Source organism: Strix uralensis, chromosome 19 (genome assembly GCF_047716275.1).
Source record: "Strix uralensis isolate ZFMK-TIS-50842 chromosome 19, bStrUra1, whole genome shotgun sequence".
Lineage (NCBI taxonomy): Eukaryota > Metazoa > Chordata > Aves > Strigiformes > Strigidae > Strix > Strix uralensis.
Window position 1 is genome coordinate 11624616 of NC_133990.1, and position 15445 is coordinate 11640060.

The 15445-nt window shown below is 34.2% G+C and overlaps 1 protein-coding gene across 8 annotated transcripts in view; it reads left to right on the forward strand.

Annotated features, from left to right (window-relative positions):
* The window catches only part of STXBP4 (syntaxin binding protein 4), an 80266-nt gene that overhangs the window by 8017 nt on the left and 56804 nt on the right, over positions 1 to 15445 (forward strand). For 7 of the 8 annotated variants that reach the window (XR_012631556.1, XR_012631557.1, XM_074889236.1 and 4 more), the window contains 12 exons: positions 1481 to 1554; positions 1743 to 1838; positions 2840 to 2909; positions 3763 to 3837; positions 6016 to 6101; positions 6788 to 6917; positions 7476 to 7608; positions 9688 to 9794; positions 10199 to 10382; positions 11435 to 11513; positions 14326 to 14408; positions 14901 to 14997. Coding sequence is in view for 6 of the 8 variants with exons in the window: in XM_074889236.1 (XP_074745337.1) it covers positions 1481 to 1554; positions 1743 to 1838; positions 2840 to 2909; positions 3763 to 3837; positions 6016 to 6101; positions 6788 to 6917; positions 7476 to 7608; positions 9688 to 9794; positions 10199 to 10382; positions 11435 to 11513; positions 14326 to 14408; positions 14901 to 14997 (1214 nt within the window). In the remaining 2 variants the exon portion in view is untranslated. Of the gene's footprint in view, positions 1 to 1480; positions 1555 to 1742; positions 1839 to 2839; positions 2910 to 3762; positions 3838 to 6015; positions 6102 to 6787; positions 6918 to 7475; positions 7609 to 9687; positions 9795 to 10198; positions 10383 to 11434; positions 11514 to 14325; positions 14409 to 14900; positions 14998 to 15445 lie in introns of those variants that run through there. The other variant, XM_074889240.1, reaches the window with a different exon arrangement.

Consider the following 15445-nt stretch of genomic DNA (forward strand, 5'->3'; position numbering starts at 1 on the left):
AAATCATACAGTGTCTGAAGCATAGGCTTCCTGTTTGTTTCTAAAGGTGAATTATTAGCTCTGTTCTTATGGCCAGCCTTTCTAAAGCAAGGCTAATTTTCAAATGGTTGGGAATTTGAGGCTGTGGAACAAATTGTTGCTTTTCAGAGCAAGTGCTCATCCCTTGATAAAAAAGTCATCCAGTTTTCTTATACAAAACCAAAAGAATTATGGATGTTCTTTAGAACCTGGATCTCTTGCCTGGTGCTAGAATTTAAGAACATTTGGACCTTCTGGATTTCTCTCTTCCCTCCAGCACGGCATCTTTTAATGACATGTACTCTGGCTTTTGCAAAAATACCCAGTTTCAGGCATGGAATTCAGGCTGTGTGATGGATATGGTTGTGTGGGAGGATTTGGGTCACCGTGTCCTCCACTTTGATCTTCTTTTCGCCCCTGCTAATGAATTCTGCTTGTTCCATTTCACTTTTAACATCACACTCTAGAAAATGCAACTCACTTTCTAATATAGAACAATATGTAGGTCAAAGCAGAAAAGCCTAAGTGGTGCTTCTGCTTCTTTCTAGAAGGGATCTGGTGAGTCTTCTCCAAAAATGGTACAGTGGGAGGACAAAGGAGTTATGATAGAACTTGGCTTTTTTTATAGTAATTCGTCTAAATGAAAATAAAAAATGGTAAAGGGTAATCTGGATTTATAGGAATTGTTAACACTTTGCATGCTCAGAGCAGTATGTTGGTCATGTTTCCAATGGAACTATAAATTTAGGTTTCAAAAGTCTAATTTTACTTTGTAATCTTCCTTAATTCTTTAGCATTATCAACTGCCTCCAAAGTAGTCATCTGCTTTTAGACAATTTCAAGTGCCATCCTGGTATTTTGTCCTGGGGTAGGAGGGTACATAGGGGAGCAGGCAATAGAGTTTGGAAAGAAGCCTTTTTTAAAACAGAGAAAGAAAACAATGTTGAGTGAAGAAATGAGAGACTATAGGGGAAAGATTATGTTCATAAATAACCACAAAATTATATGTTACGTATCATAAAAAATATTTTTGTATACACTGTCTTAGCTGTGGTTTTGTTTTAATACTGATTACATGATCTAAGACGTTATGATACGCTTTTCTTGCCTAAATGCTAAGCTGGACCAGGTTGTGGGATTTTGTTTCTGTTTAATCATAATCCATTTATTATAAACAAAGTGGGATTCACAATTCAGCCTGAAATGTTTTAGAGGAAAAGGAATTAAACTGCATATACTTTATTTTACCTTGCCATCTTGTATTTGTTATGAGGAGATTGATTTTTCACTGGGGGAAGGGGTGACGCAGAGGTATCAAACAGTATGAAGTTGTCAGTGGAGGAAACTGGCTTTGGTTTGTGTTAGAGTTAAAAACATGGTCACTGTAATTTATTTTATGTTAACATAGCTCTACAGATGTTTCTGTAATTAGGGGTTTAATTACTTTTATTTTATTCCTTAGGACAATTATGGGCCCTCATGGAATCAACCGAGCTGTTCACCGCATTTCTTTTTCTGATTGTCAAAATGGATTAGGTAATTAGATTGCACATTCTGTTGATTCAGAGTAAACCAAATCTAAAAGCACCTGGTGAGCTTTTCCAGTTCACACTGTCATCAGCAGAAGTTTAATTTATCGGGCTTTTATGGATTGACTGTAAATCCATTTAGCACAGTAGGGGGAATAACCAGTTTCTTGCTTGTTTCTTTTGTTTGTTCTGTAGGAGTTAAAATTATTGGAGGTTATCGGGCACAAACAGCAGAAGATTATGGGATTTTCATAAAGAGAATTCTGCCCGGAGGGGTTGCTGCTGTAGATAGTAAGTAATTTTTAATTTTTTGGTACAAACATGCTGCATATAAAAAGCTGTCAAAAGAAGTCGTCTTTATTTTACTTTGTGGATAAGGATATTTAAAATAGCATGGTTTAGTCAGGATTCATGATGTTGTGGCTTACTTTAAGGTAGAGAAATGAAACTTGGAGCCTTCATGAGAAAAGATTTTAATACTCTCAGTTCTTGAAAATGTGTTCAAATCTAGATACGGCTGGTGAGAAAGCAATTGGCAATCTTTCAGCACTGCTAAATAAGTGTTGAGATGCAGAACCTCTTTCAATTCATAAGGTATAAGAGTGGTGTTTCCTTTATAGAACTAGTATTTTTAATGAGTTCCAATAATTTGGTTTTTTTTAAATGGTGGTTAAGATGTTCAGTGTGGAAGGAAGAAATTATACTAGGTGGAGTTTGCAATAATAAAGTTACAGAATATACTCCTGTTCCAGGTCTATATATGGGGGGTTTTGAGATTCCATCTGGTCTTGTGCAGAATGATCATTTCAAATAATCAAAATCTACTTCAAAAGTGATAGTTCCTAAACTTGAGATTTGCAGAGGGTTAAAAATAGATTTGGTTCTAAAAAATCTTTTAGATGTCTTTATTAATGTATAAAATATTAATGTATCTATACGTGGTAACTTACATGTATGTTAAGAGCAAAATTCAGCTGAAAGTTAATTCCACAACTGTGAAATATAAATTCCAGTCCCACAAATACTTGTGCTAAGTGTAAATAATACAAATAGCTAAATAACACTTACTTTCAGTGGTTATTCTGTGGTTAATAAGACTGATTGATAGTTATTAGTCTTATCACCATAACCTAGCTTAATTAGGATCAGAACCTAATCTGCTAAAATTCGTAAGGTTATTTATTGCACTAGATCACATAAAATAGAAAGAAAAAGCCCTGTTTTATTATCATGATAGAATATGTTCACCATGTTCCTGTTGATTCATGCATTACCTCTGATTTCATTACAAGGCCGTTTGCTCACTGGTGACCTAATTTTGGATGTCAATGGAGAAAACTTAATTGGAGTGACCAATGAAAGGTATGTTTGTACTGATTACTGAATGTTTATTAGAGCTTGGAATATTATATGTGGATTTTTTGGACATTATCGACCACTGATTAAAAGAGCACAACTCCACTGGGGTCCTTGGAGTTCAACTGGCAATTAATTTATCGTACAAATTTAATTCAGCAAAACTATCATGGAAAAGTGACAGGACTTTATATGCTTTTATAATGACAGAATAAGCTCGTTTCTTTATGATGTAGATTATAGAGTATATCTGAAAATAGCATTAAAACATACTAAGCTGTTAAAATATTTTTATAACTATCTGTTGGTTCAATACCAGTGAATGTAAATGATGCAGCTAATAAGTATCATTGTAGTGGGACAATGAAGGAGAAATTGTTTAGGAAAAATCTGTAATTATGTTGGATGGTTTCTGTAGCTGGATCACCAGAGATCTATGCAGCTCAGTGTTGGAGGCGTAGATTTAAAATTCAAAGAAAAATTACAGTATATATTGCTGAGGGAAATCCTGAGCAATGAAGCATACCTGAGCAGTAGTTTTTCTCTGGTGTAGGCTGTTAATCCTGAAGGAGGTCCAGGAAGGCAGTAGGAGGGACCAAAGTGAGATGGGGACAAAAGGCCTATCCCAGTTTATTCCTGTCACCAGGCACAGACTCACCACAGTCTGTCTTTCACTCAGTTCTCCAATGCTTAAGTTGGGTTACGCTGCTGACAAGCTTTTTTTCTCTGTATCTGGCAGTCAAAATGGTTAACTACATTAAGAATTTGTCCGTTTTCCTGCTCTTTTAGCATTATTCACCATGTACTTCTTGATAGTGCCCTGGTATATTTATTTGGGTTTTTCCCCCCCCCCTTCTAGGGCTGTCGACATTTTGCGAACAGCATCAGCATCTAATCACATGTCTCTGCTAGTTGCTAGAGACGAAGAAGCAAAGTAAGAGAAAAATAAAACATTGTTTTAACCTCAAAACTAATAAAAAGTGCTATATCTAAGGTTGGGCGGGTGGGCTTGCATGTATTTTTCTTTCAGATTAGTTTTAATGACAAAATTGCACCACATGTCACATTTTTCTGTCTAGTATTTGATACCAGTTCATTCTGAGACCATTTGCATGAATTAAAGTAGCAAGCTCAGGCCAATTTCAGTTTAATGAAGAGGATTGAAATGTTATGTTACCAGCTAATACCATTAAAATTATTTGCTGTGATAGTTTTTTTAATACTTCTCACATTTTAAAATAATAAAAAGTGAGGAATCCATTAGACCCAGATTACCAGAAAACTGTATGATTTAAGCTGGTCTTGCCTTCTGAAAAAAGGTCATTTAGTTATTGTTTCCCCTCAGAAGTTTGCTTTTCAGTCTTTAATGAGCTTTGAATTAGTTTGGATAAGTAGGTTAAACCATTCACTGCAGCAGGTGGTCCAAAATACATCCATTAGAAGGACATTTATGTTAAATATTGCTTTAAAAGTTAAGCTGGTTAGCTCATTAAAGTTAAACATATAAACCAATATTGGCAGAGAATCATCAGAAGTACTAGGATCCAGGTCTGTATCCCCTTTTGACTTAAATCTCTGGAGGAAATGGCTGTTATGTAACTGTGTTTGATCATCATCACAAGAGTATATGCTGTCACTTGCCTTTCCTGGGCTAAATTCCTTCAGCCTTTTGTCCAATATAAGCTTCCTCTTCCTGCTCCTTCATTTTTTCGTATTTGATAGACATTTAAATCACTCTGTAGCCTCTGATCTCCCCTTTTTTTCGGACTGCCTAGATATATGTGAGGTTCACTCTTAATCAGCTTTTATCTAAAGCATCCTGCCCTAGTTCCTCTGAACTCCTTGAATAATTAAAATCCATCAGTCCTTTTACCGTTCTGGTGGTATGCCCAAGGGCCTGTGCAGAATTTGCCATTACATACAGTCCCTCACTCAGACACCTGTGAATGAATTTCTTGTGACTGTACATTCCTGTGCTAAAAGATTATTTGATTTACACTCAGTTGTGTTGATGTGTGTTCCCTGGGTCTGGCATTAGTTCAATAAATTTTGTCATTTTTTTAAAAAGTGATGCATCCAGCAGATTTCAACAACCCTCTGCAGTCAGTGGAATTACTGGGGCAGAACTTTCCCTGTAATCAGTTAATTTATGTTTTCTCTCTAATATTCTATAATATTAATTTGCTGATGTTTCTGGCTTACATAATTCTAGATTATTTATATTTTTTTAATCTGTTATCACTTTAGTGATAGCTCAGATTATAAACATTTTTTTAAAAGTAGGCTGCATTCAGTATTAAATTAATCAAGAGGTTTTGTTTTCTCTTTAGTGCATGTAATACAGGATGTACGTCTTTGCTTCTTTTTTGCCAGTCTGTTATAATATGATTGGTTTCTGTAAATAATTTCTGCTGCTTTTTTTTTTTTTTTCCAACACTGCACCTAACCAAGAATTGTCCTTTATGTCATCTGTTGGGGCTTTTTAAAAAGTATTTCATAATGAAAGAGTACATAGAATATTTAATGTATAATGATATCTACCTCAGGTGAAACAGACTGCAGATTTCTGAGAAAGCTAAATAGAAGTTCAGAATTTGCATCTGTTTTACTTATTCTTGAATAATTAATAAATATTTCTTCTATCCTCTTTTTTGAAGTGCCACATCTTTGTTTGCCAGTCTCTTGGTTCTTGTTCCGTGTAGTTGAACTGAAAGCATTCTTTAAAAATATAAGTATGCAATAGGTATATTATCTGATGCCTTCTAATATAAATAACTTGTTCTGGACCTAAGCAATACCACCATTTCATTATCTGTAGTTGACTTGAATTACAAGTTTTTCAAGTTTTGAAATCCAGGGTGAAGAGAGGTAATAATTAAGCTTTTCTACCAATAGTTCATTTCATTCATAGTCTATTGTTATTCCATCCTTATCCTTCTGTATCACCTTATCTTTTTCTTGCCTCTTCCAAATGTTTGACAGGGCTTTCCTCTTTCAGTTGACGTTGAGCTTCTTTCTCTGAGGGTTGGTAACTGTTCAGTAGAAACAGTAGCAAAGGGCACATTTAAACTAATGCCAAATCCTGACAAAGAGGATCTTTTTGTTGCCACAGGAAAGAATTTCTTGATCTGATGGATAAGTATGGCTCTCACAGTGACACCAACTCTGCAAGAAGTTCTCCAACACAACTATTAGCTGGTGAGAGATTGCTTCCTAGCCTGACATAACCCTGTAGGATGGTAGTCATGCTTTGGTGAAGTAGAAGCTTGCACTTAAAGCTCTTTTCATTTGGGAGGGGGTATGTTGGAGGAAGTGACTGAAAGTTAGGCAGAACACACATGTTTACTTAGACTTTAGTTTGTAGTCTAAAGACATAACTTGAGGGGTTTTTCTGTCAGTTTCCTCAACTCTTAAAATAAATATACTACCACGTACTTTCAGCAATTTTAGTTGATGAATAATGTGAAAAGTATTTGGTATTTGTAGATTAAATGTACCAGAAGATTTCAAAGTACTACTAAAAATTTGAGCTGGAATACCTTCAATTATAATCCTTGTGAAATTGTTGGCTGATTAGGATGCATTTGTATAGCATGAGTGATTATTCTTTAACAGAGTCAGTTGAGATTTTTTTTTTTTTGCACGCAGTTTGAAAAAAAAAATCATCACTTGCTATGTTTTTAAGAAATATTCCTGGAACCCTGGGTGGTTCGCAATTCTTAGCTGTGTAGACTTAAGCTTTCTTTTGGTTGTCTGGTTGCTTATAGTTTGTTTGTTTTCTAACGTGAAAATAGTCCTACTGAACTTACTTACATGAGTTGAAATTTGTGCTTCTTCCCAAATGTGTATTTTATTTCTTTCTTTCATTATTTCTTTTCTTTAAGCAAAATCTACAGACAGCCCTTCTTCTGGATCATCCTCAAGGTCACAGAGTCCTCAGTTGCATCTGAAGGATAATATCACCACCATCAGCAGAAATAATTCTGTCTCAGCACCATCCCCAAAGTTTGCAAAGTAATTTCCAAAACTGATTGTAACTCTCTTGTGTGAGCTGTAGAAAATTCTATATTTGGCTGATCAGGAAAATTTGGGGTTGAGAACTAAGTGTTCAATTTATTTATTTATTTATTTATTAATCCTGTAATTTACCATTGATATTGCAAACTTTCAGTTTTAATACATTATTTTTCTCATTTATTTATTGCTTACACGGTAGAAGTAGATTAATCAGGTTGACTTTTGACCTTACTGTCTCCTAATGAATTAATGCTTCTGGTTTATATGTACCTAGGTACTCCCATAAACCTTGGATATATACTGTAAAGAGGAGCTTTTCACCTTGTAAAATAAGACAGCAATTCTTTTTGTAATTGCCGGAAGTAACACCTGAAGTTGCTGATTTTGTAGTAAGCAGGCAGTGTAAGGTTTGAACATCAAGATTAAATGTCTACTATTTCTATTTGTTGCAGTAATACATATTTGTGAAATCAGTAAGATAAAGATACAATATCACTTGTCTTGAGTATCTAGTTCCATGAAATAATTCTATTTTTCTTTTCTTTCTCTTTGTAGGGATAGTGCATTTCAGATTATCTCTGTTTGCAAAGGAACAAACTTAGGTTTGAATATTGTAGGAGGAATTAACAGAAATGAAGGGCCTTTGGTATATATTCAAGAAATTATACCTGGTGGTGATTGTCATAAGGTAAAGACCTTTTTTCCCTCCCTTCCCCTTCAGTCACCTGTATTTTTGCCTTAATTTAGTACCTTCTTTAGTATTTTATATATACAGTTTTAAATACAAATATTGTTTGTGTTTCTCCCTGCTTTCTCTTTAAACAGAATTATCTCATTGCACCATAGTGTGGTTACATGGTAATGAAAATTATTCATGAGTTCATTTGAAGTAAATGAGGATGTTATTCCCCAATTTATGTATGAAAAATTAAGAAATCAACTTCTTTAAGAGGTTGCATGATGCAAGGTAAATCAACAAGGATGGGACAGAGCTACAGATTGCATCTCTTTTTTTTTTCTTGGACATTCAAAAAATCATTTTCACTTCAGACTTAATTTAGATGTAGTCTTGCAGTTGGAAAGCATTGTGTAGGCAAATTAGAAAAAACAAATTCTGATAGTGCAGACTAATAAAATGTATGAATCAGTACTGATTACTGTTTTCATTTATGACAAATGCAATATGTAAATCAGGAGGGCTTGTCAGTTTTAAAACATAAATAACAGAACTGTCTGGTTCAAGTACACAAAACTGTTTACCCAAGTGTCTCCTTTTGCATCCTGAGTTGTTATGGTTATTTTGATGGGTAGATAACCAGTTTTTGCCTCTTGCCAAGCAAGAGAGTATGAGTTATTTCATGGGCAATGAGCTTTGCCTGAAAACAGTCTATAACTATTTGTGACTGAATTTTTGTAGACTGAGGTTAATCCTACAATGCCAATATGAAAGGAAAAAATGTAATGTTTCTCCAGGACTTCTTTTAGTAGATAAATGGGAATAGTTCTTCTTTTGATTTCTCCTATTTTGTTGTGGCTTCTAAAACATTTTTCTCATTGTAAACATATAATTTAAAGCCTATCACACATAATTGATAGACTGAGACTGAGACATTAATTTGCAGTAGGTTCGGATACTAGCAATAGTAGAGATAAATTCTCAATCTTGGTTATGCTGTTTGAGAAACCTAAGTAGCAAGCATATTTTAAATCTCTACCACATGAGGGCAGCATTGAAATTAATATCTTTTAATAGACTGGATGCAAATGAAATAAAAGGTCTACAACTTTTTTCTTTAATTAAAACCAAAACACTAAGTGACAAAAAAATTAGTAAAGTGCTATCGTAGGTTTGAAATAATACAGCTAAAATTATGGTATGTGGGTGTGAAATACGTAAAATTATATTGGTCTTGAAAAGGTATTTTACTTATTTTCTAAGTGTTGTCTTCTGTACACGGTTTGTTTCACATGGTCAGATTGGTTCTGTGATTAATTTCTTCAGAGCTGAAGAACACAGACATGTTATGTGTAATTTGATATGTATTATATTAGACAAATGTCGTAACTAACTCTGTAACCATAGGTGAATGACATGAATTTTCATTTAAATTGTTGAAGCCTCTTAAAATGTGAGTAAAGAAAGCTTTATCTTAGTGAGAAATCTAGCCTAGCATGTGTAAAGTCTTGTCTTACAGTCTCTGAGACAGAAATGTGATATGTTCCTGTGTTGGTAGAAAGTTTGCAATGAAATGAACAGAAGCACAAAGTTGACAATGTTATTTCTATCGTGGTCTTGACTGGTGAATTCCTAATAGACTAGTCTGGTTTTCTCATTAAGATCTATATGGCTAGTAAGTGCCTGAAGAGTCCCATGTATAGCCGAGAACATTTGGTTTTAAAATACAAATTAATCCAGCTCACAGCTCAATTAATTAGTAAACAAGCTTCCTGTAGTCAGATGGGTTGGTATTCCTTGCTGGAAAAATTACTGTCTGTGGTTGATTGGTTCATTTGTTTTAACAGAAATATGTCTCTGGGTCCAAATTTCTTCTTTATGCAATATCTGAGATCCATTCTGTCTGATGACTGCTATCATGGTGATTATTGTTTGATCTGCTATTTATTTCTGGAAGATTGTCAGACAAAATGTATAGCCATTCTTGATACTTCTTAACAGATCCAGAGGAATATGTAAAGTGCTGTGATTATACTGTTCTTTCTATAGTGTTAGCAATTAATATAAAATTTGGTTTTTTTGTTATATTAGGATGGACGGTTGAAGCCTGGAGATCAACTTGTATCCATAAACAAAGAGTCAATGATTGGTGTTTCCTATGAAGAGGCGAAAAGTATAATCAACAGAACAAAGATGAGGTATCTGTTACTGTTAAACAGGTAGCCCTCCAAAATGGTCTATTATATGGTATTTATGACCAGATTAATGCAAAATGTCATCTCATGTACTTAGAGGAAATGCAGGGGATATTAATTTTTTGAAATATTCAATTGCATTATTGTTTCACAGAAAAAGACTCAAATGCACCTTTTAGACCCATAAAATTATGATACTTTCATTCCTTTCAAAAGAAAAAAACTAAACCCAAAATCACAATATTTGCCTTTTCTAATGATGGGGAATAGAACATCCGTTTAGAAAAATAATTAAAGAAAATCACACACAGTGTTTGGGAAAATCTAATTTTTGCAAGAGTAACTTATAATCTTATGAACAGTATAGTATACAATACATTGAAACTTTTTTTTAATTTTAATTTTAGGTGTGAAAGCTTTTGGGAGATAGCTTTTATTAGACAAAAAAATATTCCCAGCTATTTAGAGAATCTGCAATGTCCTTCCAGCCTCTTAACGTGTTCTGTAGCATATGGAGAGCAACAGGCTGCAGTATTTAATTCTCTTGCATCTCCTTATGGGAAGCTTGTTTCAACATTCACTCCAAATGCTGTGAGTATACTTATGCCTCCTAGTATAAAGTGAGCAAATGGTTGTTTTTCCTAATTTTACTGGAATTTCAGTAAGGGTTATTTTAATCCAGTTTCCATTCTACTAAGAAAATGACTGGCTCTTTTTCCTGCACAATATTAATACTTTGGAATATCAAGACTTTTCCAGAAAACATGTTGTATAACAGTAGAGTAAACCACACTGATGAGAGGAATAAGAATATTAGTTAACTTGTGGTAAGAAAACAAATCAAATAAAACAAGCATTAACCATGTTCTTAGACACAAAGTTCTCCTTACTGTTTCTCTAGGGAGTGAAGTTTCAGAATTAGAGATATATATAGAGAGAGTTCTGTATTTCAGAGATAAAGTACTCTCTGATTACTACATATGTGTGAGTACAGTACAATCTCACAAGTTACACTTCCTCCATGATGCTAAGATTCTTGCTTAAAAATCAGAATCCTAGAAGAATGTGGGTTTTTTCCCCTTTCAGCTAAGGAACAATTGCTGTTTTAATTCATACAGCTCACCACTAGTGCAAAGAAGTAATGTTGGCCATAAGAAGGAAGATTTTTAAACTATTATTTCAATTTTTTAAAAAACCATTTTCAATTTATCACATTTTTAAAACTAAATGAAGTATTCTCTTTCAAAAAGGAAGAATAAAATGTTCCATGTCAAACACAAAGTCAAAACAGGTGATTCTCAATTGTTCTTGTATTTGTACTTAAAATTCTTGCCCATTTCTCTTTCCTATTAGAGAGATAAACATTGAAACATGTTGCCTAGAGAGACTGTGGTGTCTTAATCTGTGAAGATATTCAAAACCTAACTAAGGCCCTGATCTAAGTTTCTTGAATGGCATTCCTTCTCACCACCACCTCCCCTCTATGCCTTCCATTTTCTCCTAGGCTTGTTTTGATCTATCCAGCCCTATTTGTCCCCCGGTCTTCCTTCCTCTCCCTCTCTTTTACATTAATGTATATTTCTAGTTTGGCTTCTGATCTGCTTCAGAAATGGTATTTCATGACTTTTGATTTTCTTTCATAGATGGAAACTGGAGTCAAGATGGGAGAGCAATTTCCAATTACTTCCCTAGACAGCAGTCCTGCTGATGTGTCTGCCACTGGTAAATGCTGATTTAATTCCCTGCCACCCTTTTTTTCTTCAATAACTGTCATACAGAAAATAGTACATAGTGAGACTCAGTAGTCTTTAAAAAAAGGAATATTGCACTATTTTTGTAGTACTAAATAAAGGACTGAGATCAATGGGTTGTTTAGTAGCTTCTGTCAAATGTAACTTACGTTGTCTTTAACGAGCACCTGAAACCAAACAAAAAGAGTGATCACAACATTTGCTATACAGCAGTAATGATAACAGGCTCAGTAGAAACTAGATAATGAAGACTCACATATAGATCAAGATTAGGTTGCCATAGAAACTGTGCTTTCTTGATTTGATGAAATTCTGTGGATATATACTGCTTGCACTTTTTTTTTTTTTAAATCAAGGCAGCATATTGGCAGGATAGAAATAACATGCAGACCTCTTTAACAGTTTTTCAATTAATAACAAATAGAATATATACGTGTATATTTATGATTGAGACTCATGACATTCAAACAAAGACAATAGTCACTTTCATATCTCTAAATCATATCTCTAAATATATATTTTGAAAACAACACTAAGGAAAAATACAGATTGTGGAATTTGGTCAGAACCAAATGTGAACCGAACAATTGTAAATCCTTTGGGAAACAAATATGCATTGTATTTACAAATAGTGAAAATGTAGTAGTCAGACATAATAATGAGTCTCAGTTGACACAGTAATCTAACTGATTTCATTCTCTATTTCTATATGAAGACATGAACTATATTCTTTTTCTTCAGGCGATAGTAAGTAAGCATAACCTGTGCTTCTCATCTTGATGTCTAATATACTGAGAAGAGGAAGGACAAACATACAGGATCTGATTCATTCTAGATGTCACTCCACTGATGTTATTTAAATTGTACCTGCATTTATTTTAGCCCATATTAGATATCCTAATTTTAAATTAAACAGTCTCCATATTGCAAATCTGACCAGTTGGCTTCCTTCTTTGAAGGGTGACCTGACTGAATGTGAACTTTTGAAAGTGGAAATGTAGTATTGAATACACCTGGAGTTTAATGATCACACAGTTTTCTCATATTGATCATGAAAAACACCACAACTAAATCAGAGGAACAAGACAAAAGGCTATTTTGAACATAAGACTCTTGGTTAATATAATGCAATACACAGAAGATTCATTGTCGCTTAAAGAGACCAAGAAGGCCAAATTTCTTAACATATCTGCATAATGTAGCTAGTTGAGTGGTAAGCAGAAATACTTGAAGCTCCAGTTTGTACTGTTTCTTGTCTTTTTCATTTTAGTCTTATTTAATAGCACATCCTTAGTCAAAGCTGCCCAGTTCCCTCATGCTGCCCTTTTTCAAGGATAACCTTTAATAGATAACCTCGAAAAATTAAAGTAGCTCTTAGATTTTATTTTTTTTTAATGCTGTAAGAAAAATCAGCATAATTTTGAGGAATTCTTGCACAAACTCATACACAAGGCTTTTCATTCTGAGTTGAAAGGAAGTGTGCCAATTCAGCTGAGGTTCTAGCCCACTGTCTTCAGAATTTAATATAGCATGTGAGAGGTGTTAGTGTCAGAGATTTTCAAGATGTTTTGGTTTATGCTTTTGGCATATAAAGAGAATGTAAATTACTTTGAGCTTGGAAACAGATATGCTGTGAAACTGAAAAAAAAAAAAAAAAAGAATTCTATGCAATTCCTTCTGTTCCTTTAGAGAGAATCTCAAACTGCAAGATCCTTTAGTTTTCAAATGCAGGTTTTGGTTTCAGTACCTCTCTAGTCCATTAATGAGTAATGAATTAAGATCTAAATTATGTTTATAAATAATGAATGCAAAAAAGTATTCCATTTTCTTCTGCAAAAAACAAGTCAATGAATTAGTTCTATTTACATACATCTAAAATCCAAATAAATTGATAGTTAATTGCTCCCTTTGCCTACTGTCTGTGATCAAAGGCTTCCACAGGTAGCTGCTTCTTGTGCTGTATCCACCAGTGCCTCTGAAACATGACAAAGCTGTGACTGCATTCCCTGAGTTCCATTAAAACTAAGAAAAAGAAAAAAAAAACAGTTATTCTGAAATCTTGCATATGGGCTGTTTAGTACTGTTAGCTGCTTTCCCTTTCCTCAGCTTATTTGTTCGTCTATGTTGGAAATGAAATATATGCACTATAAAGTTATTAATGCAACTGGCTAAAATTATGAAAACTGGTATTTCTGACTATAAGGACTGGAGAGGAGGGTATGATGGCTAAATGGATGGTAGTTCTTGGAAAAAAGTTCTTCCCCAGGAAAAAATACTGAGGAGCCTGCTGCCTGCTGGAATTCAGTCTAAGCTACCTCCACACAGCCCTTAGTTGGCAACAGGTCATTCCTTCTCTTTCCACAGTATTTTCCAGATCACTAGATATGCTTTTGGGAACTGTTGATTATGCTGAGGGTGTGTCTTGAAGGTCTTTCTCAGAATTCACAAGTGTGTTTCCCCTTCTGTTTCCACAGTAACTGTGTATCTCTGAGAGAAGAGAAAATACCACAAGTATAAGCCATATGCTTGATGGATCACTCAAAGTTATTCCTGGTCGCTTTGCTACCTGTCACTTTTTGATGTGAAAAAGTAGTTTTTGAGTGATTGATACCCATAATTTTTATTACAATTATGTCTTTTTTAAAAAAAAAAGTCAATCTAAATATTATTTGTGGCAAGTGGGTATTTAGCTGGCATCCATTTGATGAGCAGAGCTTCAGAACAAATTTTTGAAAGCAATAGTTACAACTACATCGTTGTTTAATTTTATTTTTTTTTCATAGTTATTGCCCCCAGCCAGAATGATGATTATGAGCTGCAAAGAAGGAACTCTACTATTCGTCTCAAAGCAGAAAGGCTGGAGAGGGTAAATACTTGCAATCTTTTGAGTTTTTCTTTCTCCCTCTTCAGGATGCATGAAAGACATCTGGAGAATATTTCTAGGCTGACAAACTTTAAGGTATAAAATATACACCAAATTTTCTATTCAGATAGTTCTTTCAGGTTGCAGGCCAATATTTCATTTTATACATTGAGCAAATTACTGGTTTTGTTAATCTAATTACTGATTAACTCTCCTGTGAATCTGAACATCCCTCAGGATTTTTAAGGCAGTTATTAAGGACAAAGGGTTTTGCTTATTACACTCATCTGTATTCAAGGTTAAATAATATCTGAACATCTCTCAATTAGAAGGAAGAGTCACCGAGTGTCTCTGGAATAAAAGTGTTGTCAGTGACAGTGTACTATGATACAAAGGCTCTTTGAAGTATAGCTCTTTAATTATTGCCCCATGTCCCTGCAGTCATTCTCCCTAGTCCTTTCTTTTTTTTCTCCAAAATAAGTTTTCTCCTTCTAGGCATTGAATTATCTTGGGATTCAGCCCACAGATGAACAGCAGCAAGTCCTAAAGCATCAACTTCAGAAAGATTCTAAAGGAACAGTGTCTTTAGGAGGTAATAATTTGTTAATTACCATGGAAAATAATGAAATGTAGGAATATAGAAATGATAGATAATAACCATTAATATATTTCCTGTCGGTACTGGGTTGCTACTGCAAATAAATGATACTTTGAGGCAAGAACCTTATTCTACTGTATAAAAATAAGATTGGAGTTCTGAAATAAGTAATTGGAAAGCAAATCACAAATTTATCTAATTAAAAGAAGCCTTGAGAAAGTTCTGATTTTGTGCTCACAAATTCCTAAATTTTTACCTTGACAATAGGGTACTGTAATTGTTCCAAAAATTACTTGGGAGAGTGCTGATGGTTGAAGAGACTTCTTGAAGCAACTAAACTGATGAATTATTTAACTTGTTTAGTTTGTGAGAAGCGAGAACATTTCAAGTATTGCGTATAGAAAGAGATTTGCATGGACACCATCATGATTCTTCTTCCAGC